Source organism: Myxine glutinosa, chromosome 9 (assembly GCF_964187855.1).
Source record: "Myxine glutinosa chromosome 9, kmMyxGlut1.1, whole genome shotgun sequence".
NCBI classification, from domain to species: domain Eukaryota; kingdom Metazoa; phylum Chordata; class Myxini; order Myxiniformes; family Myxinidae; genus Myxine; species Myxine glutinosa.
The window spans coordinates 138081936-138106401 of record NC_136269.1 but is presented as its reverse complement, the minus strand read 5'-3'; the positions used below and the strand labels follow the sequence as shown (position 1 = coordinate 138106401).

Below are 24466 nucleotides of genomic sequence, written 5' to 3'. Positions count from 1 at the left end.
CCAGGTGCAGCTCCAGCTTCTGCATTACTCCAGCTTTCACACCAGTGTTGACATTTGTTGAGTCTCCTCCAATGGCCCACAAGGTCTTATCAAAAGCCCTCTCTTTCAGCCAGGCAAACAGGACCTTAGCAATCTGCTCCGCATGTGACTCCTCTTTAGTTGCTTTCTCTGGGGTAAAGTGGAACAGATAGTAGCTACCAGGCTCACTAACAACACTATAGTGTTCTTCCTTGATCTTTGCAGGAAAAGATTGGTCACTGCCCTCAGCTTCCATCATCACATTGGTCAGGTCAATCCGCCCATCAAAGAGGATGCAGGAGATCCCCCCCCCCCCCCCTCCTCCCTGCACTTCTCATCAAACTCTTCCCCCAGCTCTGTCATCAACTTCTCCTGTGCTCTATTGACCTTGTTCTTATCAATCACTTTGCTTGTATTGTCTTCTGTGATGATTCCTGCATCAATCAGAGCTGCAGTTGCTATCGCTGCAGTTGGCCTCAGCCCTATGCCATACCTTACACGAGCAAGGGCAATGTTTGGAATCTCATCATAGTTTTTCTTGACCTTTGCTGAAGCTGCAGGCTCAGTGTCAGTTTCAGGGAAGAGCTCAACTTCAGTGACAAACTCATCTTCAGCACCACTTCTCTCCAATTCCAGATCCTCATCACCATCTGACAAAAATCTCTCAACATCCTTCCTGGCTGCCTTCTCTGCTGCTGCAGCATTTTCCTCCTTGCCCCTTCTCCTTTTCTCTGCATTCTTTTTCTTTTCCTGCCTTTCCAATGTCCTCACCTGTCTCTTGTGCTCTGGCAGATCAGGGCTCCCCATTTGGTGGGGTCCTTTACTTCCAACCTTCTCTTTCTGTCCCTTGATGTAGGCAAGATCTTTCACAGGAATCATTTTCTCTCTGCTGCAGGAACAGTTAATGTGGGCTTGGATCACACAGCCCTCACCGGCCTCACAGCCTCCCCCCTCACAACTGGTAATCTGACACTTGCAAGTCAAAATATCAAATAACTTGTCTAACTTGACAATGAACCTCTCTTTGGCATCAAGTTTGCCCTTCCCAAGAGAAAACTTCACTGCCTGATTCCAGACCTCCTTGAGCTTGGACATGATGGTCACCTTTTCATTGATAACAGGAGGCTTGAAAAGAGCATTAGCTTTGCTCCACTGACAAATCAGACCAGGGTAGATGTCAGACACGAGCTGGTCCACTGGGTAGTTCCTCCTGTCATCTTCACTTTGCTCCCTCAAGTAGATGCCATACCTCAGGATATCCCTCACAGTTGGCAGTTCAGACACCAACAGCTCCTGCCCAGTGCCAACAAGATTACTTAAATGAGAACTTGATTTCATCCTTGTTCTGACTTGAGCCATTTTTAGTAGTTCACACTGAAATAAAAACAATAATACACAGGTAAGTATCCACTACAGACAGATATTAAGGTATTACACAGGTATTACAGAAAACCATCAAAATATTCACTTCACAGGTCACTATTTTCCTTCACATGTAACTCAGGCGAGCAATAGGTAAGTACACAAATCAATTAACAAATATAATATAAAACAAGGTAATTTACATCTAAAATTATTATCTATTTGTTCCTCAGGTTCCTAATCAAAAACGTACTTACTGGCAATGCCATAAGAAGAGAAGAGAAGACGGATGGATAAGGATTGCGAACCTCCTCAACATCGAGCTTTCAGCAACAAGATGGCTACAACTGCCGTCCCAACAGGAAGTTACCAAAATAAAAGCCCTAACTTCAAAATAAAAAACGTCTCTTTTTTTCCAGAAGAATAGCAAAATAATCAAAAATTTAATAATAATCAACTGCAAATTGATGTAGGTTAGGGTTGTCAGAAATTTTTAAAACCTCAGATTTGTGTTCTACACACCAAAATACGTAATATGAACACCCTTCTCGATTGATTTACAGAAAAAAAAAAGTATGGCCCGCCCTACTACCGTAACCTTCCAGTTTGCATAGCAGAAGTTGGTGAGGCACACTATCAAATGCTTTTTGATAATCTAGGTATATCTAGTCAATACTATGACCATCATCTAGATCTTTGGTCCACTGCTCAAGAACTTGCAGTCATTGTGTTGTACAAGATCGTCCACTTTGGAAGCCATGCTGATCTTTGCTTAGTAGGTTATTTCCTTCAAGGAGCTGAATCAAGACCTTCCTTACGAGTTTCTCCATTACCTTGCATATCACAGAAGTCAAGCTGGTTCGTCTGGAGTTGGCAGGATTACTTATCTTTCCCTTCATGTAGATGGGTAGTACCACTGTAGCTTGTCTCCACACCTCAGGTACTCTTCCTTCCATCAGTTTAGTAAAGATGATCCAAAGTGGATGGCATGTCAGTACGAGTCTCTCTCAGTATCCTTGAATGGATTCCATCCAGACAAGGTGACTTATTTATGTCGAATGTGGAGAAGATATCGTTACGTTTGTAGGGGGTAGGCAGTGATTACCTTAGAACCAGGTAGAATGTATAGATTAGTGTGCTCCGATTGTCGTGAAGAATTGTGATATGCAAGGTGCAACAGAGGTTGGGGTGTGTGCACTGATGAGTATAATGCAGAGCAGGTACACACTCTTCACACCTATCGAGGCGACGAGTCTCGTTGCCACGAGCGCTCTTTCACCACCCACAGCACTGCGTCTCAGCCGAGACTATGGGCAGCGTGAGGAACTGGCCCAATGCGCATGTACACTTGCACTTCAGTGTGTAATGAAGGACCCACAGAGCTGCACCCTTTCAGCATTGACCCTTTGTGAAAAAGACCCTATGGCTTTTGAACCGGCCTACCAGATTGCACTGGATGCAGCTTCAGGGGCAGGGGCTGGAATGGGACATGCTCAGCTCTTCACTGTTGCGAGATACATGGAGCACGAGGGTACCCTGTGCGGGCATACAAGCTCGCTACACTTGCCATGGCACAGCTGAGTCTTGCATATAACCAGGACACACATCCAGCTATCAATGATGCTCTCTGGGTTTGTGCACTCAGCCATTCACTGGGTAAACACAAACTTGCTGCCATTATCCCACTTGTAGTAAAAGGTGTGCAGTGTGCCACTGTATTATCTGACATTCTCCGGCTGTGTGCCGCAAGCACACCTTTTACAGGAGCCGGTAGTGGTTTGGGAGGACCTCCAACTCGTGGCCGGGCCGCTGCAGCCGCAGCAGCAGCAGCGGCCAAGGAGAATGGCAGTGCAGATGGTACGTCTGCCATTGCGGCAGGTGCCGAGAAAAGTGGGCCACTGCGGCAACTGCTGAATGCAACGCTTTCAGCATATATGAGCACTGCTCATTCTCGCCTTGCCCATATACCCCCACGACACGATGGCAAATTTGTTGAGTTTCTTGTAAAAGCACATGAGGCCTTCGTGTTGGCGCCTGATGGGCATGTGCAGTTTGCCCAGTTCCTTGAAGGCCTAAAGCAGACGTATAGTGCATTCAGAAAGTATTCAGACCCCTTCACTTTTTTCACATTTTGTTATGTTGCAGCCTAATGCTGATATCGTTTAAATTCATTTTTTCCCTCATCAATCTACACTCAATACCCCATAATGACAAAGAGAAAACAGGATTTTAGAAAGTTTTGCAAATTTATTAAAAAGAAAAAACTGAAATATCACATTGACATAAGTATTCAGACCCTTTGCTATGACACTTGAAATTTAGCTCAGGTGCCTCCCATTTCTCTTGATCATCTTTGAGATGTTTCTCCACCTTGATTGGAGTCCACCTGTGGTATATTCAATTGATTGGACATGATTTGGAAAGGCACACACCTGTCTATATAAGGTCTGACAGCTGACAATGCGTATCAGAGCAAAAACCAAGCCATGAGGTCGAAGGAACTGCCTGCAGAGCTCAGACAGGATTGTGTCGAGGCACAGATCTGGGGAAGCCTACAAAAAAATCTCTGCTGCATTGAAGGTTCCCAAGAGCACAGTGGTCTCCATGATTCTTCAATGGAAGAAGTTTGGAACAACCAGGACTCTTCCTAGAGATGGCCGACCGGCCAAACTGAGCAGTCGGGGGAGAAGGGCCTTGGTAATAGAGGTGACCAAGAACCCTGATGGTCACTCTGGCTGAGCTCCAGAGATCCTGTGTGGAGATGGGAGAAACTTCCAGAAGGACAACCATCACTGCAACACTCCACCGATCTGGGCTTTATGACAGAGTGGCCAGACGGAAGCCTCTCCTCAGTGAAAGACCCATGAGAGCCCGCTTGGAGTTTGCAAAAAAAAGCACCTAAAGCACTTTCAGACTGTGAGAAACAAGATTCAGTGGGCTTTCATGTGTCTCATAACATTGTATTCCTCCTTCATCCACAAGTCCATATTCCTCATGCAGCATATAACAAGCATTGTTTCGAATCATGTGTTTGTGACGTACTCTTGCTCTCGGATGTCTCTTCCTATCTACAATCTGATTGGTTGCTTGTCATCGCAACAGCTCCGAAGGATTTCCTCAGATTTTAGGAAATCCTTACCTAAGGATTTCCGAAGGATTATTTGTGCAACAGCCCTTGAGGAAATCCTTCGCTAAGAAATCAAAGTATACCTTTAAAGTTCGTACGACAAGTTATTAAAAAATTAACATGTAGTGATTTTAAACTTTAAAATGAAAACACTAATAGCAGGCGCTTTGAGCGGTGTATAGGCACGACTCGTTACTTCCTCTGGATTTTTTTAAATTTCGTTTATGAATTATATTATATCGTTTTGTAAATATTCCATATTGCTTTTCGTGCAATCCATACAGGTCTACTGATGTGAACAAATGCGAATGGACCTTTTTGCGCCGACTCTGCCTCTTGTTTATCTTCCAAGCACGTGTTACCTGCACGATGGCTGACGAGGAAGTCGAAACGACGAGTGCACAGATGGCGTTAACGAAAAAGCAAAGGAAAGAGAAAAAAGAATTACAAGGTTTGTTTTCCTTGTTTATGTCCGTTGGGTTTTACACTTTACCTCACGATCTGAGTTCCCCCACCCAACACCTGGGTCCTGGTTCGCGGGATTCATCGCGACGATCACGATCGATGATGGGTGTTGGGTGTTGTACTTCCAAGTCACGATGATTTAACACTCGGATTCCAGGATGACGCCACTTATGGGTCTTGGTGGTGGGTTTTGTGCAGTTCCTGGACCGGGGAGGGTGAGTTGTAGCCACGGTGAAGTAGTTTGAGTGGATGTTTGTTACCTACCCCACCAAAGGTGGGCGCACTGGATGGAGGTTGTTTTCACCTCTGTCCGTCTGTGAGCAGGAAATGTCAAAAGGTTGTGGATGAGTTGGGTAGGTGACGAGAACAAGCCGATTCCATTTTGGTCCCAGGTCCACATCCACATCCACATCCAAATTACATCAGTGGGATACAAAACGTAAACTGGTCATACCTGGCGGAGGTATGCTCTCTACCGAGTGTCGTTCTATTTTGAGATTGTGACGAGGTTATTAAACGAGAACCTCCATTTTGTGTGATCTCGCTTCCTGGGTGTTGTTTGATGTCTCCACTGAGCGCTGAGTATTCGATCACTCATTATGGTGGAAAAGTCTTACGGGGTCAGGTGGTCAGTCATTTGTGGACTCGTAGACTACTCGGTTTAACCTGCTTCTGTAAAATTGCGAGACTATAATCTGAAACTATCCCTACTCTACCTTACCTGTGTACCTTCCTTGTACTGTAATCTGAAAGTATCCTTACCTTACCTGTGTACCTTCCTTGTACTGTAATCTGAAACGATCCCCACCTTACCTTACCTGTGTACCTTCCTTGTACTGTAATCTGAAAGTATCCTTACCTTACCTGTGTACCTTCCTTGTACTGTAATCTGAAAGTATTTGTATCTTACCTGTGTACCTTCCTTGTACTGTAATCTGAAAGTATCCCTACCTTACCCGTGTACCTTCCTTGTACTGTAATCTGAAACGATCCCCACCTTACCTTACCTGTGTACCTTCCTTGTACTGTAATCTGAAACGATCCCCACCTTACCTTACCTGTGTACCTTCCTTGTACTGTAATCTGAAAGTATCCCTACCTTACCCGTGTACCTTCCTTGTACTGTAATCTGAAACGATCCCCACCTTACCTTACCTATGTACCTTCCTTGTACTGTAATCTGAAACGATCCCCACCTTACCTTACCTGTGTACCTTCCTTGTACTGTAATCTGAAAGTATTTGTACCTTACCTGTGTACCTTCCTTGTACTGTAATCTGAAAGTATCCCTACCTTACCCGTGTACCTTCCTTGTACTGTAATCTGAAACGATCCCCACCTTACCTTACCTGTGTACCTTCCTTGTACTGTAATCTGAAAGTATCCCTACCTTACCCGTGTACCTTCCTTGTACTGTAATCTGAAACGATCCCCACCTTACCTTACCTGTGTACCTTCCTTGTACTGTAATCTGAAACGATCCCCACCTTACCTTACCTGTGTACCTTCCTTGTACTGTAATCTGAAAGTATCCCTACCTTACCTGTGTACCTTCCTTGTACTGTAATCTGAAAGTATTTGTACCTTACCTGTGTACCTTCCTTGTACTGTAATCTGAAAGTATCCCTACCTTACCCGTGTACCTTCCTTGTACTGTAATCTGAAACGATCCCCACCTTACCTTACCTGTGTACCTTCCTTGTACTGTAATCTGAAAGTATCCCTACCTTACCTGTGTACCTTCCTTGTACTGCAATTTGAAAGTACACCTACCTTACCTGTGTTTAACAAGAATTCCCTATCCAAAGACGGGACACTACTACCAAGTGTTTATCTCGATGTTCCCACCTGACCACGTGACTCGTGTGGCCGTGACCCCATGATGAAATTCCATACACCTTGTTGATTCGTTTTTGTTCCGATGGTCTTGTTCTTCGTGTGATGGTACAACCAGTATAACCTTTTATTTATTTATTAAGCCTGTTGGATTTTTTTTTTTTTTTTTTTTTTTTTTTTTTTTTTTTTTTTGTATACAAGGTCGAGGCTCGTGAAAGAGCGAACATTAATCACACAGAAAGACAAACCGACACATAAAACATATAACATAGGGAGCGGTAGACAAGATGGGGAGAGAGGGGGAAGGACACAAACACAACATTTGAGTGCAGTGACCGAGAGACATGGAGACATCGAGAGATCTGAGAGAGGGCGAGGGCTTGGGGGGGGGGGCGTGGGAAGGGGGCGGTGGGAGAGGTATAAAACATATGGACACTGCCAGGACTTCCAGGAAAGAAGTTGGAATTTCAAACAAGGTGGATCTGGGGTGAATTAGCGGGGGTAGAAAAGATCAAGGTTTTGGATGGGGGAAGATAAGAGATGGTGGTGAACAGCTGTTTTAAAGACCTGGAGGGAGGAGTGGGATTGAAGGGAGTGAGGGAGTTTGTTCCAGAGGCGGGAGAAAAGAGGAATGAAAGAGTGAAGGTGAGCAGAGAGCCGAGATTTCGGCAGTTTAACCATCAGAGGGTTGCTGGCAGATCTTGTGCGACCTGTAGGAATATTTGGGGGACAGAGCACAGAGAGAGCTGGGGGTGCAAGGCCGGAGAGGAGTCGGTAGAAGACAGAAAGACCACCTACCTGCCTGCGGTGAGTGAGTGAAAGGCCCTCAGAGATAGCTTCATCGCGGGAGATTCCAATAATTCTGAAAGCTTTGGTTTCAACAGCGTGAAGCCGAGCTAGGTGTGAGGCAGCAGCACCGGCCCATAGGGGAGAACAGTATTCCATTGAGCTGCGGATGAAAGCCTTGTATGTGGTGAGGAGCTCAGGTGTGCCGAGGAAGGACTTCGCACGACGGAGGATGCCCAGTCGGCGACTGGCTTTGGAGGCCAGCTTGGAAATGTGGTTTTCCCAAGAAAGATCATGGCAGATAGTGAGACCCAAAATCTTGAGCGACAGAACTTCTTGGAGAGGATTGTTGAGAAAGTAGATGGGAGGGTTGTCCAGTCGATCTTTTCGGAGAGACATAGTAAGAGTGTGAGATTTGTCAGGATTGAAAGACATGTTCCACTTGTTTGACCAGTCTGTGATTTTGTCCAGGTCTTCAGAGAGTGAGGAGGCAGCAGACTGCCGATCTGAGGGAAGAGGAATGGAGCGGCAGAGAGTGGAGTCATCAGCAAAGAGATAGAGAGGATTTTCGAGAGAGTCAGAGAGATCATTGATGAAGACCAGAAAAAGCACGGGGCCCAGAACACTGCCTTGGGGAACTCCAGCCTGAACAGGAAGAGGAGATGAGAGAAACCCATTCAGGGCCACACGTTGACGACGACTAGAGAGGAAGTCCGCCAGCCATGCGTGGAGATTTCCATGGATACCAAAGGAGGAGAGTTTGGTGAGCAGAGCGGGGTGCCAGACCGTGTCGAAGGCACGTGATATGTCGAGGGAGACAGCTCTAATTTCCTGTTTGGCATTGAGGACCTCCATCCATTGTTGAGACAGCAGAAGCAGCATGTCCAGAGTAGAGTGACCTGGTCTGAAACCAAATTGATGATCAGAGATCAAGCCATTGGAGAAGAGGAAAGATTTCATATCCGAAGCAATGATGGATTCCATGACTTTGCTGATAATTGGGAGAAGGCTGATTGGTCTGTAGTTGCTAGGATCTGTTTTTGCACCTTTTTTGTGCAAAGCGGTGATGTTGGCTGATTTCCAAGCAGATGGCAGTTGACCTTGAGCAAAAGAGAGGGTGAAGAGAACAGAGAGAGGGTGAGACAGAGCAGCAGAGCAGGATTTTAGGACCCGTGGGCTGATGCCGTCGGGTCCAGTTGCAGAATCAGAGTCGAGGGTTGACAGAAACTTTTCCACCTTGTCAGGAGGAAAGGACACGGAGTCCAGGAGCAGCAGGGTACGACTGGGTATGGTGGGTACAGAGAGGGATGGGTTTGGGACACAAGATTTAGAGGCAAACACAGAGTTGAGGCATTCAGCTTTTTCACGTGCGGAGTCAGCTGTGTAGCCGTTTGAGGTAAGGGAGGGGATGGAGGGGGAACAAACACCAGAAACGGATTTGACCAGACGCCACCAGGATTTGGAAGAGGGAGACAGATAAGAGAGTTCGGTCTTGAGAACGGAGAGATATTGTTTCCTGGCTCTCCTGAGGGTGGACACACACTTGTTTCGGGCTTTGTGAAAGGAAATGAGATTTCCTTCCGTTGGATTTGCTTTCCAGGAGACGAAGGCAAGTTGTTTCTGGGCAACAGCCTCACCACAAGATTCCGTGTACCATGGACGGGAGGAAGGGTATGACAACTGAAGACGAGATGGGATAAATCTGTGCATGAGAGAGAGCAATTTACTTTGGAAGAATTCCCAGGATGAGTTGATGTCAGAGGTGGTAGAGATGGGAGACCAGTCCAGATGATTGATGGCTGCTTGAAGACCGTGCCAGTTGGCCTGAGTGAAATGCCAGACTCGTCGACGCTGAGCAGGCTCCCTGAGGATGGTCAGAGAGATGTCCACTTTAACAAGGACATGATCAGATGATCCGATCGGAGCAGAAGAAGAGCAGCAGACATTTTCAGGGAAGTTAGTCATAACCAAGTCCAGAAGAGAAGATGTTCCGTTGACTGAGATCCGGGTCGGGAAATTGACAGATTGTGTCAGTCCCAGTGAGTCGCAGAAGTCCTTTGCTGAGGAGCCATGGCTGGTGAGAGAGGTACCCACACCCAGCCAACTGGCATGATGACAGTTGAAATCACCACATATGAGGAAGAGAGAGTTGGGATGAGTAGATAGAAGTTGGTCCATATCATCAGACAGCGAGATGTAGATTGAGTCATCACTGTTTGGTGGACGGTACAACACACATATGAACAAGAGGTGGGAGCGAAGGGGAAGCCGTAGCCAGAGGTATTCCTGGGATTAACCTTAATGGTTAAGGTGGCTAGTTTAAGATCTTAGGAACTAGAGTTAGAGCCCCTGTTGGCCGTTAAATAACACCAGGTGGGTTGACTTAGCCTGTCATCCTTCCAAAGTCGGCAAAATGAGTACCACATTACTGGGAACACGGGGCACTGCATCAGCGGCACAGTCACACTCCAAGCAATGATTGCATACAATTTTTTAACAAATAAGCACGGACAACAAAAATCAGTGCTCACTTGTACCAATTGTACCATGAAAACAAAATATCAAGGTGCAACCAAAAAAAGAACCAACACTAGAACGGCACTCAGTAGAGAGCATACTTCCATCAGGTGAACAGTTTATGTTTTGTATTGCAGAGTAGACCAGAAAATCACTACAGAATCACATTTAATCAAAATCGTCCGTCCACAACTTTTTGAGATATCCTGCTATGTATCGTTTTTGGCCCTTTCTCCCAATGGTGAAGAATCACTTAAAAAATTAAATAAATCTCATATCCGAATCCATATTCCGATCTTCAGCAAAATCTATCGATTCTTCCTTGTCACACACACAAGTTTCGGTCCACCAAGTTTCGGTCCACCAAGTTTCGGTCCACCAAGTTTCGGTCCACCAAGTTTCGGTCCACCAAGTTTCGGTCCACCAAGTTTCGGTCCACCATAGTTTAGGTCCACCAAGTTTCGGTCCACCAAGTTTCGGTCCACCAAGTTTCGGTCCACCAAGTTTCGGTCCACCAAGTTTCGGTCCACCAAGTTTCGGTCCACCAAGTTTCGGTCCACCAAGTTTCGGTCCACCAAGTTTCGGTCCACCATAGTTTCGGTCCACCATAGTTTCGGTCCACCATAGTTTCGGTCCACCATAGTTTCGGTCCACCATAGTTTCGGTCCACCAAGTTTCGGTCCACCAAGTTTCGGTCCACCAAGTTTCGGTCCACCAAGTTTCGGTCCGCCATAGTTTAGGTCCACCAAGTTTCGGTCCACCATAGTTTAGGTCCACCAAGTTTCATCCAAATCCTTCCACAGCTTTTTGCGATATCCTGTTATGTATTGTTTTTGGCCCTATCTCCCAATGGTGAACAATCACTTAAAAATTCTAGAAGCCGGATCCGAATCGGGATCTTCACCAAAATCCAATCATTTTGTCCTTGTCACATACGCTACATCTCTGCCAAATTTCGTCCGAATCCGTCCACAACTTTTTGAGATATTTTGTTTACAAACGGACAAACAAACAGACAGACAGACAGACAGGGGTGAAAACATAACCTCCATCTACCTTTGGTGGAAGAGGTAAATATTAAGTATAACAACAATATCATAAGTATATGAGGCTTTAGGATATTTGTGTGCTCTGGAGCAGAAGGCCTTTGTCCTGGATGTTGTTGAGTGACCGACAGTGGCATATGGTGGGCTTCCCCACAGGTATTATTTCTGGTATACAAGATTGGTCATGCTGAGCAAATGGCCAGTGACCATTCTCTGTCTTGGCAGAAAGACCTTGCACAGCATAGCTGCACAGCAAGACACTCCGAAGGAGGAACTTGCTTCGGTGGACCTTATTGGAGTCCATGATGGAGATAGCATAGACTTCAGAAGTGCTGGAGCTTCCTCTGTGTAGTCTGTACATCAGACGCAGACCTGCTACAGTTGTCCAGTGTGGTAGGGGGCTGATATTCCATTCCGAGTGTGGTAGGGGGCTGATATTCCATTCCGAGTGTGGTAGGGGGCTGATATTCCATTCCGAGTGTGGTAGGGGGCTGATATGGACAGGCATTGAGGATGCATATGTATGTCCAGCTCATGTACTCATGTTAGAGGGTTGAGGCCCCTACAGGGCTCTGTAGATTGCTCACGAGGTAGTTGTCCACTGAGAGACATTAACTTGCATTTCTCAGTAGTGAATTGTAATTGTCATGGTTCCCTTTTTGAGGCAATGTTTTATGGCCAGATGCCCATCCTGACGCCTAACCTTTTTAGTCGCCTCTTACGACACACAGGGATACGGTGTACCTATTCTAAACCGGGGTACACACTAAACTGTGGTACTAACTAAACCGGGGTACTAACTTGGTGTTTCACACACCATGGGAATGGAGCCTCTGATGGATGCTGTGAAGAGAAACAGGTTGAGATGGTTTGGTCATGTGTTGAGGAAGGATGAAAGTGACGGAAATGAATGTAGAAGGAAATAGAGGACGGGGAAGACCGAGAAAGACTTGGCTAAAGGTGGTGGCAGAAGAAATGCGGGCAAAGGGGTTAACAAGGGGAGATGCAGAAAATAGGGCAAAATTGAGAAGATTGTCATGGGGACCGCAAGGCTAACCCCCGCTCTTGTTGGGAAAATGGCCTTAAAATGCCTGTTGTTGTTGTTGTTGTTGTTGTTGTTGTTGTTGTTGTTGTTGTTGTTGTTGTTGTTGTTGTCTCAGTAGTGAATGGGACATTCCATTTCTGCTCTCATTTGTATATCTTCTGTACAAATCCACCCTCAGATAAATTATGGGTTTCTCTTCATCCAACAGGCAGTAGATGGTACTATCATCGACAAAGAGGCAGGTAGGATTATGATTATCCTATCAAGTTGTGAAAATTGGCTGGCAGGATGGCCTGGATGTACGCATACTCACCGCTAAGCTGTCTAGCCTGGGTTCGAATCCCGGCCTAGCTATAAACTGTCAGCTTGGTGATTCACCAATCTGTGTGCCGTCCCTTGGATAGACGTTAAACCCGGGAGTCCCGTCTGCCAGCATTGGTTGGTGGACGGTAAAGATCCCATGGTGGCCTTTGCAAAGAGTAGGCGAGTATCACCGGCACCATGGTCAAAATCCAAATTCCTGCCCTAACAAGACGAATATCAGGTCTGGCCAGGCCGGTTCGTGATAAACTTGGGCTAATAGTGGCTGTTAAAGAGCACCAACATCAAGTTGTGAAAATATTAAGTAGTCAAGGGCCTTCCCACTATAAAATGCAGTGGGTTCGTGTTCAAACCAAGTCCTGAGCTTAAACCAATTTTGAGTTAGTCCGTCTGGAAATAATAAGAAAATAATAAGCGGGCTATTTTGGGGAGGCCAGTTTTGTCGTTCAGTGATGCTGTCCAAGAGTTTGATGAATGTTTTTGGATATGAAATCATTCTCGGATGACAGATAGATCCTTTGTCAGTTGATAGGTTTGCCGCCTTGCTTTGTAAACATCCAGCGAGAGTGCAGGCCATGAAGAATGTAGTCCCAAAGAACGACAAGAAACGGCGCAAGCAGCTTATTGAGGAGGTGGCGGCGTTGGAGAGCCAGCTCGAGGCATCCCATGAGGAGGAGCGCCAGGCTCTGAGCGTACGACTTGGTGACTGCCAGGTATGCCCATTACCATACCACAACAACAACAACAACAACAGGCATTTTAAGGCCATTTTCCCTGTTAGAATGGGAGTTAGCCTTGCGGGTCCCATGACAATCTTCTCCATTTTGCCCTATTTTCTACATCTCCCCTTGTTAACCCCCTTGCCCGCATTTCTTCTTCCACCACCTTTAGCCAAGTCTTTCTCGGTCTTCGCCGTCCTCGACTTCCTTCGACATTCATTTCCATCATTCTTCTCAACCAGTCACTTTCATCCTTTCTCAACACGTGACCAAACTATCTCAAACTGTTTCTCTTCACAGCATCCATCACAGGCTCTATTCCAATCATCTTTCACAATTCATCATTTGTCTTCCTCTCTCTCAACGATACTCCGCACATCCACCGAACCATTTGCATTTCCACCCTTTCCAGCCTTCGTTGCTGCTCTACGTTCATTACCCATGTCTCGCTCCCATAAATCATAACACTTCTCACACATGAAGCACACATGAAGACCCGCTTCCGGTCCGGTCTGGAGAGGATGCTGGCGTTACTTGTTCGCCGCTTCTCCGACTGGGCCATTGTACATAGTTTGCTTTTCTGGTGGTCGTGGCGGATTTTTGACCGTTGGGTCTGCCCTCTGCTCGGTCCCGGCTCTGCTCCTGGCTTCGCCTGCCCGGCTCCTCCACTGTTTCCTCAGGCCCGCTCCCGTTGTTTGCGGCGGTGGCTGTTTGCCGCTGTGGTCTTGATTAGCGGCTGCAGTCGTTTGCCGCTGCGTTTGCCGCTTTGCCTCCTCGACCTTGGCCTCGTACTCGTCCCTTCGCTCCTGCCTGGCATGGCTCTGAGGTACTCCGCCGCAAGGCTTCTTCTGCTCAATACCCGCTCCACCCCATCATGCATCTCTGCCATCAAATCAAATGGACTCCTCCGACGACCCAGGTACATTCACCGTGGCTCCGGTCGTAAGTTTGTTTATTTGCAATCAGGTCACTCCATCCCCGTCCTCTGGTCGGCTCAGCGCACTCTCACTCTTCGTCCCAGCGCACCTGGTCACAGCAACGCACACGATCGCACCTCCTGCCTACGAACCCTGGCTAAATCACCTGAATTCATCCCTGCTGTTCAAAACAACATCAAGCTCACCCTGTTCAACACCCGGTCCCTCAACAACAAATGCCTCATCCTGAACGAATACATCCTGGATAACAAACTGGACTTTCTCTGTCTCACCGAAACCTGGCAACAACCTCTGGACTACTACACACTTAACCTCACCACACCCAATGGATATTCCTACGTCAATAAACCACGCTCGGAGGGCCGAGGTGGTGGAATTGCCGTTATCCACCGTCAAGACATCAAGACCAACCTCATCTCCATCTCATCTGCTCCATCATTTGAACACCTGGCTTTAAAACTCTCTGGTCGCACGCAGTCAGTCATGGCTGTCGTCTACCGCCCTCCCAAACCACACCCATCATTCCTGTCTGACTTCTCCTACTTTCTGACCCAGCTATGTTCCCTCTCCCCCTCAATCCTCCTCCTTGGTGATTTCAATATCCACATGGACTCCACTGACTCCACAATAACCACTGACTTCACTGATTTACTCACCTGCTTTAACCTCACTCAACATGTCGACTTTCCTACCCATATCCGTGGTCACATTTTGGATCTTGTCTGCTCCACTGGATTAAATTTGCACCATCTCTATGGCTCCGACCTCACCCTCTCTGACCACTTAGCCATCACTCTGACCATCAACATCCCCGCCCCAACACCAAGGCATTATCGCACAATCAACTTCCGTAAGCTAAACGCTCTTTCACCTACCTCATTCTCATCCACCCTCTCTGAAAAAATGTCCGCTTCTCCCTTCATTGACCTCCACACCCCTTCCGACCTCACTGACTACTACAACCACACTCTCTCCTCCTGCCTTGACCAGCTTGCGCCTGTAAAAACCAAAACAGTTTCTTTCACCCATTCTGCTCCCTGGTTTACCCCTGAACTCCACCTGATGAAAACTCGTGCTCGCCAACTTGAAAGACTCCGCAATAAAACGGGTCTCACAGTTCACTCCCAAGCCTACAAGGACCACCTACAACACTACAAAGATGCCCTCTCCCGCGCCCGCTCTGCCTACTACTCTCAAATTATCCACTCTGGCTCCGGAAACCCAAAAGCACTCTTCTCGACAATAAACAAACTCCTCCGCCCCCTGAACACCACCACCCAGTCATTCACAGTAGACAACTGCATCTCCTTCCTCTCTTTCTTACAACGCAAAATTGACAACATCTACAACAGCTTGACCACCGCCGCACCCGCTCCCCCTCCAACCACCTGCCCCCCCTTGTCCTGCCATCCCGTGTCTCGGTTCTCCCCAATCTCCCCTACTGACCTCTCTGAACTCCTCATAGGAATGAAAACTGCCACCTGCACTCTTGACCCCATCCCCTCCAGCTTTGTCATAGCCTCCCTCCCTGCTCTCTCTCCACTTATCATTGCAACAAGAAACTCCTCCCTGTCTACAGGCATCGTCCCACCTTCCCTCAAAATTGCTGCTGTTACCCCCATTCTAAAAAAACCTGGTCTAAACCCTGACACCCTAAACAACTTCAGACCCATCTCCAACCTACCCTTTCTGTCAAAAGTTTTGGAACGCGCTGTAGCCACTCAACTCAAACATCATCTCTCTGCCAATAACCTGTATGAAACATTCCAATCCGGATTCCGGTCCAACCACAGTACTGAAACTGCTCTCCTCAAAATCACCAACGACCTTCTCCTCTCCTCTGACGCTGGCAACCTCAACATTCTCGTCCTCCTCGACCTCAGCGCTGCCTTTGACACCATCGATCACACTATCCTCCTCACCCGACTTGAATCCACCTTTAACGTTACCGGCACTGCCCTCTCTTGGATTAAATCATACCTCTCTGACAGATGCCAGTTCATCTCCATCAATAACTGCAAATCCCCCACTGCTCCCCTCCCCCAAAGTGTCCCCCAAGGTTCAGTTCTTGGCCCCCTCCTCTTCATCCTTTACCTGTCCCCGCTCGGTCACTTAATCCGCCGTCATGGTCTCCAATTCCACTGCTTCGCCGATGACATCCAGCTTTTCATCTCCACCAAGTCCGTCTCCACCGACACCCACTCTATCCTGACAAACTGCATCACTGAAATAAAATCCTGGCTTCAAATCAACTTCCTCAAGCTTAACTGTGATAAATCTGAAATAATCATCATTGGCCCAAAAACGCTCACAAAATCCACCCATAACTTTGCCCTCAACATCGACGGTATCCCAGTATCCACCTCCCCTCACATCCGGAATCTTGGCGTCATCTTTGACCAAACCCTTTCCTTCGACAAATACACTAAACAGATCACAAATTCAGCCTTCTTTCACCTGAAAAACATTGCCCGTCTCCGCTCATCCCTCTCCTCCACGGCTGCAGAAACCCTCATCCACGCCTTCATCACCTCCCGTCTGGACTACTGCAATAGCCTCCTCTATGGTTCACCCTCAAAAATCACCAATAAACTACAATACATTCAGAACTCCGCTGCCCGTCTACTCACCCATTCCCGGACCCGTGACCACATCACCCCCGTCCTTTACAAGCTTCACTGGCTCCCCATCCCCCAGAGAATCCAGTACAAAATCCTCCTCTTGACATACAAAGCCCTCCATAACCTGGCCCCATCCTACCTGGCTGACCTCCTCTCCAGACACACTCCCACCCGCAACCTCCGCTCTGCTGGTACCAACCTCCTGACCCCCTCCATCCGGACTAAATTCAGATCCTGGGGGGACAGGGCCTTCTCCATCGCTGCTCCCACCCTCTGGAACTCACTACCTCACACCATCAGAGACTCCTCCTCACTCACCACATTCAAAACATCACTAAAGACCCACCTGTTCAACACTGCATTCAACATTCAACCCACAGCATTTAACCCCTGACTATCTCTTCTCCTTCTCCCTCCTTTTGCTTTAAATATTTCCCTATTGATTCTTGTCTTTTTGCAATTGTTGTTTTCATGTATTGTTATGCATTATGTTTGCCACTCTGTCAAAGCGCCTTTGGGCTTCTGGAAAAGCGCTCTACAAAATAAATGAATTATTATTATTATTATTATTACAGAGTTGAGGCTCGTGAGGGAGCTAGAACACAGAATGGATCAGGACGCAACAACAAAATAGCCCCAAGTGGGCTGACGGTCATCTCTTGATGTTTGGTTCAGACCTCTGCTGATTTGGGATGACCTCCCTGCCAGTCCTCCTCATCCACTGGGACCCCCCCTCATCCCCTGGGAGCCCCCCTCATCCCATGGGAGCCCCCCTCATCCCATGGGAGCCCCCCTCATTCCCTGGGAGCCCCCTGATATAAAATAGAAACGCCTTAGACTGGGCGATTCTGCGGACTATGGAGTAGAAGGGCTGTATCGTTTTTCAGAGCAATTGTTTGGTAAATAAGGGACGAGTAGGGATCCGAAGTTTGGGGGGGGTAACCCTCCCTCCCTCTGTGACCCCCATGATATGAAATCGAAAAATCGGAAGCCTGAGTGATTGTGCATGCCATCAGGAAGAAGGGCTGTATCGGGTTTCAGAGTGATCTGTTTGTAAATAAGGGACGAGTAGGGATCCAAAGTTTGGAGGGTAATACCCCCTCCCTTGCTGGGAGCTCCCATGATCCGAAATCGAAAAGTCAAAGCCCGAGCGATTGTGCGGGCTGCTGTCTTGTAGTCATGTGTCAAGTTTCGGACCAATCAGCTGGGTGCAAAGGGAGGGTTAGCAAAAGTGGCAAAAAGTTGACGGACAGACGGATTACCAGACGGACAAACATCCGGACATCACAACCCATTATACAAGTTAATCTCATCGATAATCGAGATGAGATGACCTAAAAAGGAACAGCATAAAGAGAAGGGGGGAATACCAACAGTAGGGCCGAGGGAGAAAATAGATGAAGATGGATGAGGGTTGCAGGTAACGATGAGAGTTATGGGAGAAAGCAAGTGGTGGACAAGATGGATACAGAAGCAAAAATTTTGAAGATACAGATACAAAAAAATGGGGGTGGAGGGTACTTTAATGGGTATAGAAAAGATCATCGTTTTTGGGTAAAGAAGTGGACTTGGGAAGGGTTAACGAGGGTAGAAATGATCATGGTTTTGGGTAAAGAAGTGGGCTTGGGAAGGGTTAACGAGGGTAGAAAAGATCATGGTTTTGGGTTGGGAATGATCTGAGATGGTGGAGAACCGCTGTCTTGAAGACCTGGAGGGAAGAATGAGATTGAAGAGAGTATGGAAGTTTGTTTCACAGGTGGGAACTCTAAATATGACTTGTGTAGCTGCAATTCTTGACGTCTGTGGAGGATATGTGTGAGAAAGCAAATTACATTTTAAAATATGAATTGTCGTGTTTGTATTTTACAAACAAATGTATAAACACGACAAATACAAATAAACGCTTCATGTATGATGGAAATGGAAGGAATGATGTTCGTGCCTTTGTTTATTGTAAATGTTACAGCATGGATTCAGCATTTAATCACGATGATGATGGGGGTGCTGTCGGTACTTGTTCATTCCTCATTCTTCCCCCAAAATCTCCCTTCGAGGTTCATAAAACAACCTGGGGATGTCCCTGAGACCTGAACTTACCCTAATATACTCTTCCCCACCTCCCCCCTCCCACTATCAACGTGGTTTTTGTAGAGCAGAGGCATGATGGGCCACATGGCCTCCTCATGTCCCCAAATTCCTCGTCCTGTATTTGCTGTTGATTGTGTCTGAAGGGGACTCTTGGCCTTCATGAATGTGGCCAACAAATGGGCCCAATGTAAAACAGATACCTGAACTGGATAACAAGACCGGTATCACTCAATAACAAGACTGGTGATGATCCTCCCTTCGATTTCTCAAGCTTTTGTACACAAAAAGGCCTGTTTGTATTTGTTTGAGTCAAATCTTTCAATGAAAATAAATAAAACATCTGCGAAATCAACCGATAGGTTATTTGTCGGCGGCTTCTTCTTCTTCATTACTCCATTTTTTTTCTCCTTTTCATGAATCACCATTGTACTTTTGGCTTTTTCAGTCACAAGTCTCGACTGTAGTTGACGGATTACAACATCTTGCTGTGACGTCGGACGCATCTGCAGTCAAGTCCACAGTGAAGGTATCCAAAGCCCAGCGTAGACGTGTGAGTTTGGTGTTTGTCAGACACTCCCCACCCCGACCCCAGCATTCACTGCAGAACACGTGCACCACATTTTGTCCGCAAGTAGAGTGGCTTAAACACCGTTCTATCACAGGTTATAATCTTTGTCATTTATAAAGATTACATGTAAATTTGGGCCTTGGTGTAGTTTGGGCCAAACTTCACTGCGTATTGTATCCCGACATCTCTTCTTGGATAATCAACCTGCTTGTGATGCAAACAAGTTCTTAATCACCAAAGTTTCCCGATATGTGAGACCAGTCGGCTTGCCCTCCCCTGTCATTCCTTAACAAATGTCCACTTGGTTGAACTGGTGCATCAGATCTGCAAAGTGTAAAGAGAAATTTGCAAGGGATGTGTCATTTACCATCTTTTTACTAACTTGTAGCATCCTCATCAAACCATGACGTTTTGTTTTCGAAGCACATCAACATCTGACGGATCAGGAGTGTGGGATTTAAAATCTTTCCTGGAAAGGGGTGTTCAGTAGAAAACCTTTCCCATTTCTTCATTCGCACCGTCATGTTGTGTTGAATGATGAAAAAGGTCTTCTGTTGATCCCTCTCCCACCCGCTAACCCTGGCCCTTCCATTAGGACAAGAAAGAGTGCCAGGAGCGAGAGCGGGCAGCACGGATAGCGGAAGCGGATGTGGAGAGCGAGCACGGCGCACGGTGCCAGGAAGCACGGGTGGTCATGGAAACGCTCACCGCCCGTCGGCTCCGTCTGCACCGGATGCTGCCAGACGGGCACTGCTTGTTTGCTGCACTGGCGCACCAGTTGGGTGCGACAAGTGGCTATGACGTGGCAAAACTGCGTGCCTCATCTGCCTCCTACATGAGGGAGCACGCGGAAGAGTTTCGTCCGTTCCTCGTGGATCCTGCATCTGGCGACGTCTACTCAAACGGTCATCTTGAACAATTTTTATTATTGATACTGGATTGGATGTACAAATATGACTTGTTGTGACCTGCCTGTAGGAAGTTAATCACTTTAATTGCTGGCCATGTATGGAACATAGGCATCTGGTGATGAATGCTCATGATTGGGTAATCCTCGAGACACCCGAGGATGTGTTGAACAGACTATGAGTTTGTGGTCGTGTGTTTTGTTATTTATTCACAGAAAGGTTTGAGAGGTATTGTGAAGAACTGTCACATACCGCAGTTTGGGGTGGTCAGCTGGAGGTGAGTTTTAATACAACAGGCATTTTAAGGCCATTTTCCATGCAAGAGCAGGGGTTAGCCTTGCTGGCCCCATGACAATCTTCTCCATTTTGCCCTATTTTCTGCATCTCCCCTTGTTAACCCCCTTGCCCGCATTTCTTCTTCGACCATCTTTTGCCAAGTCTTTCTCGGTCTTCCCCGTCCTCTACTTCCTTCTACATTCATTTCCATCACTCTTCTCAACCAGTCACTTTCATCCTTCCTCAACACATGACCAAACCATCTCAACCTGTTCCTCTTCACAGCATCCATCACAGGCTCTATTCCCATCATCTTTCGCAATTCATCATTTGTCTTCCTCTCTCTCAACGATACTCCGCACATCCACCGAACCATTCGCATTTCCACCCTTTCCAGCCTTCGTTGCTGCTCTACATTCATGACCCATGTCTTGCTCCCATAAATCATAACACTTCTCACACATGCAGCATACACCTTTCCCTTCAGCTTCAACGACACTCCCCTCCTTGTCAGCACGCCACTCAGCTCCCGAAACTTCTTCCATGCACATCTTACTCTAGCAACCGTTGCCGTGTCTGATCCACCTTTTCCATTCAGCATGTCTCCTCGGTAACAAAATGTTTTCACACCTTCCAGCTTCACGCCATCTCCAAGATCCAACTCAACATTTCCTCCATCTGCAGCTCCCTCTGTGCACACCTTACACTTGAATGTAGCTGCCACACTGGTTAATGACACTCTCCGACCACTACATTTTTGATGAACCCACGCAGCGCACATTGTACATTGAATGGAGTTCACTCCGACACCCTTCCTGCACACAGCACACGGCCACTTCCCAGTTCTTTCCACCTCACCACATGCTTTACCACTTGCCATCACCTTCGTCTTTCCGATATTCACCTTCAGACCTTTTGTCTCCATACATTCCTTCCACTTGTTCATCTTCTCCTTCAGTCCATCCATACTTTCTGCAATCAACGCCAGATCATCTGCATACAACTCCCACGGTAAACCCTCCTTTACGTTCTGAGCCAGCACCTCCATCACAGCTACAAATAGTAGTGGACTTAGTACCGACCCCTGATGCACTCCCACCTTCACCTCAAACTCACCACTGTTCCTGTCCTTAGTCCTTGCAGCTGTGCACGCTCTTTTGTGCATTGCCATTCCTCCAATTAATAATTAATTCCTACCAGTTTTAATGATTGAGTGAAAAAGACAAAATACAGTGGAAGCAAGAAAAGGCAGGACTGGATAACTATCGAGGAAGAAGAAGCACAATAACGGACATGCGACTGGCTCTGATTAACGGAGTTGATTATTTTGAATAGAAATTGCTGAATGGAGATGAGAACTGGGGGTGGGGTGTCCTGTCTACTTAGGATGTGGTGGGGCATGTTGAGGTGGTCTGAGGCTAATCGTAGAGGATGTGAGAGTTAAACGATGAAGAGAGATTAACTTAACAGGTGGAATTGAAAGGAAACTTAAACGTCGTGTCCGGGATTTTAAAAGCTGCAATTTGCTTTGGAACGGAAAAGGGCTTTTAATCGCTCCAGAGGTGATGGTCGTGCTATGTTCGAGTTCATCATTTTAAAAATACTCCTCACCTCGATGCTGGAAACCTCTTTTCTTGAGCAAGTTTCTGCATTTATTTTGAGATTGTTGAATTAATCATTGCACCAGAGCTCACGCCAATCACAATTACATGGAGTTGATGCTCCATTGCGGTTTATTTATTTACTTTATTGTTATTATTATTATTATTATTATTTAATTATACATTTCTCCTGGGACATCTTTGTGTGTACTGAACAGATCTGCGCACTGAGCCACGTGCTGAAGCGATCCATTGAGATCCTGCAAGCCACAGGCCCACCCATTACGATTGGCGAGGAGTACGGAGCACACGAAGGACTCGTTCTTGTGTAAATCGTTTCTTCTTCTTTTTTCTTTTCTTTCTCGACAGGTTTTGGAGGTTATTCAATCTAACATCTGTGCCTCTTTATTCTCTGTTCACCCCATTACCCAGTTTGCTGCACCACGAATTGGGACTCGGGCGGCACTATGACTCTGTGCAACCAATGAGGGAAGGACAGGAGGATGATGTGGATGTGGATGTGGAAGTGGAGGTGGATCGCTGTGATGGCCACAGCTGATCATGTGATGTGTCTAGTCGAGGGAGATGGTAAGCGAGTGTGTGATTGGGTAATCGACGGGGGTATGGAGTTGTAAACGAGGACACTCCCCGGGATTGTAAAATAATATGGGTGGAGTGAATGAGCAGAGGATGGCAAAGTGGCAATCGGATGTAGGGATGAAGGAATGAGAAGGATAATAAGCGGAAAGAGAAGATAAATGAAATTGGGGAGACTAGAGCAGTTGCGAAAGAGATTAAAGAAAATGTAAGTGTGAGGGGAGAAAAGCAATGCATATTGATCAAGGGTGGACCCTGTTATGAAGGATGCCATTTTGTGTGGATTGGCCCCGAGCACCAATATAAATGTTTGGTTTGCGTTTTAGTGTAAAGACAGGTGTGCATTTGCCATCATATTGGAAAGAGCCTCTCGCATTGTATCCAACGTTTGTCCACAACATGACCTGCGTTCATTTGAAGACTTTTGCAAGACCGTGATACCTCCAGAACGCTCCCCGGTATCTTTGCGCATGGATATGTGGTAATTCATATTGTGTGTGGCCTGTGGCTGCTGGTTTGCATCATTGTTGGGAGTGTGGCTGTGCCGCTGATGCAGTGCCCCCTGCAGGTTAGGGCAGGAATTTGTCATTTGTTCATGGTGCAGATGAATACTCAGCTACTCTTCGCAAAGGACACCTTGATATCTTTAATGTCCGCCAACTAATGCCGGCCGATGGAACGCCCGTTTATCATCCATCCGAGGGATGGCACACACATTGACGAATCATCCTGCCTGTGAGACGGATGTGTGGTGATGAACTGGAAGGTTTAATTTTGCCATGACACACACCACAAGGTCGATGATGTGGAGAGATGGCATACACTGGTAAGCTTTGTCCCACGTGACACTCGGGACAGGTTTCGTAACAAACTGGGTAAAATTTGGACGACGTATGCTCACCTTAAAATTCCTTATAGCGACCGAACCAATCTTTTGTCCATTGGCTTTAATTTGTTACCCACGATTCCTTCCCAAGGATTTTGGCTAGGCAACCGGTGCTGCTTTCCGTTCCTCCCGCTTACCGGCCGCGGCACACCACAAGCTCGCTGGGTCAAAAAAACGAAGAAGTCTGGGGATGGAGGCATGCGCAAAATGCAGGACAAATTCGACGTTGCAATGTTAGAGCATGGGGGCACTGAAGCCGTAGATTACAGTACTTCATAACGTTTGCATGTCAGGGTAAGGCACCAATCTATTTTTGATAATAACCCAAATAATGCTTTTACCTTCGGTACATGAGAGGTGCTTTTAAGTGCGGTGTCTTAATTTCCGTTTGTTATAAAAGTCTCGTCTTGTCTGTCTTTTTAAAACCCTAGTTTGGGTTGACAATGGTTAAATTGTCGTGAAGATTGGCACTCATTGTACACATCTTCATTGTATTCGTTTGGAGGGAGGTTCTGTGATACTGGCATGAGGTCACATGATGATAGTTCCAAGGCACTAGAAAAACAGCACACTGAGAACTGTGCGAAACCTCTAAAAAGGTAACCGAAGGGATAACTTGGTCAAGGTTGCTGTGTTCAGTTGCACAACCAACTTTCCTGTGGTTTGATCTGTAGGAGTTTGGTTTATTCTGTAATTTTTCGTTACTTTGAGCAACATTTCAATAAAACGACTCCCACACGC

The 24466-nt window shown here is 46.7% G+C and overlaps 1 protein-coding gene and 1 pseudogene across 5 annotated transcripts; both read left to right on the top strand.

Moving 5' to 3' along the window:
- Positions 1-2544: 2544 nt before the first annotated feature.
- Positions 2545-3530, top strand: LOC137417197 (zinc finger SWIM domain-containing protein 5 pseudogene; annotated as a pseudogene).
- Positions 3531-4737: 1207 nt separating this feature from the next.
- LOC137417195 (deubiquitinase OTUD6B) lies at positions 4738-24466 on the top strand. Of its 5 annotated transcripts, none has more exons than XM_068103000.2 (7): positions 4738-4958; positions 13085-13236; positions 19335-19439; positions 20053-20362; positions 20581-20642; positions 22461-22570; positions 22675-24466. In XM_068103000.2, the coding sequence occupies exons 1-7, from the start codon at positions 4877-4879 to the stop codon at positions 22799-22801; spliced, it is 948 nt and encodes a 315-aa protein (XP_067959101.2). In that variant the 5' UTR covers positions 4738-4876; the 3' UTR covers positions 22802-24466. The 5 variants fall into 5 exon arrangements, with proteins under 5 accessions (XP_067959101.2, XP_067959102.2, XP_067959103.2 ...); XM_068103001.2 differs by having other exon boundaries at positions 4829-4958; positions 19335-19415; XM_068103002.2 differs by having other exon boundaries at positions 4868-5187.

Excerpts from the sequence above, each read along its gene's own strand:
- LOC137417195 (XM_068103000.2), top strand. The coding sequence starts at position 4,877 with ATGGCTGACGAGGAAGTCGAAACGACGAGTGCACAGATGGCGTTAACG. Across the intron at positions 13,237-19,334 it reads TACGACTTGGTGACTGCCAG|TCACAAGTCTCGACTGTAGT; the intron begins GTATGCCCATTA and ends TGGCTTTTTCAG. Across the intron at positions 20,363-20,580 it reads TGGCGACGTCTACTCAAACG|AAAGGTTTGAGAGGTATTGT; the intron begins GTCATCTTGAAC and ends ATTTATTCACAG.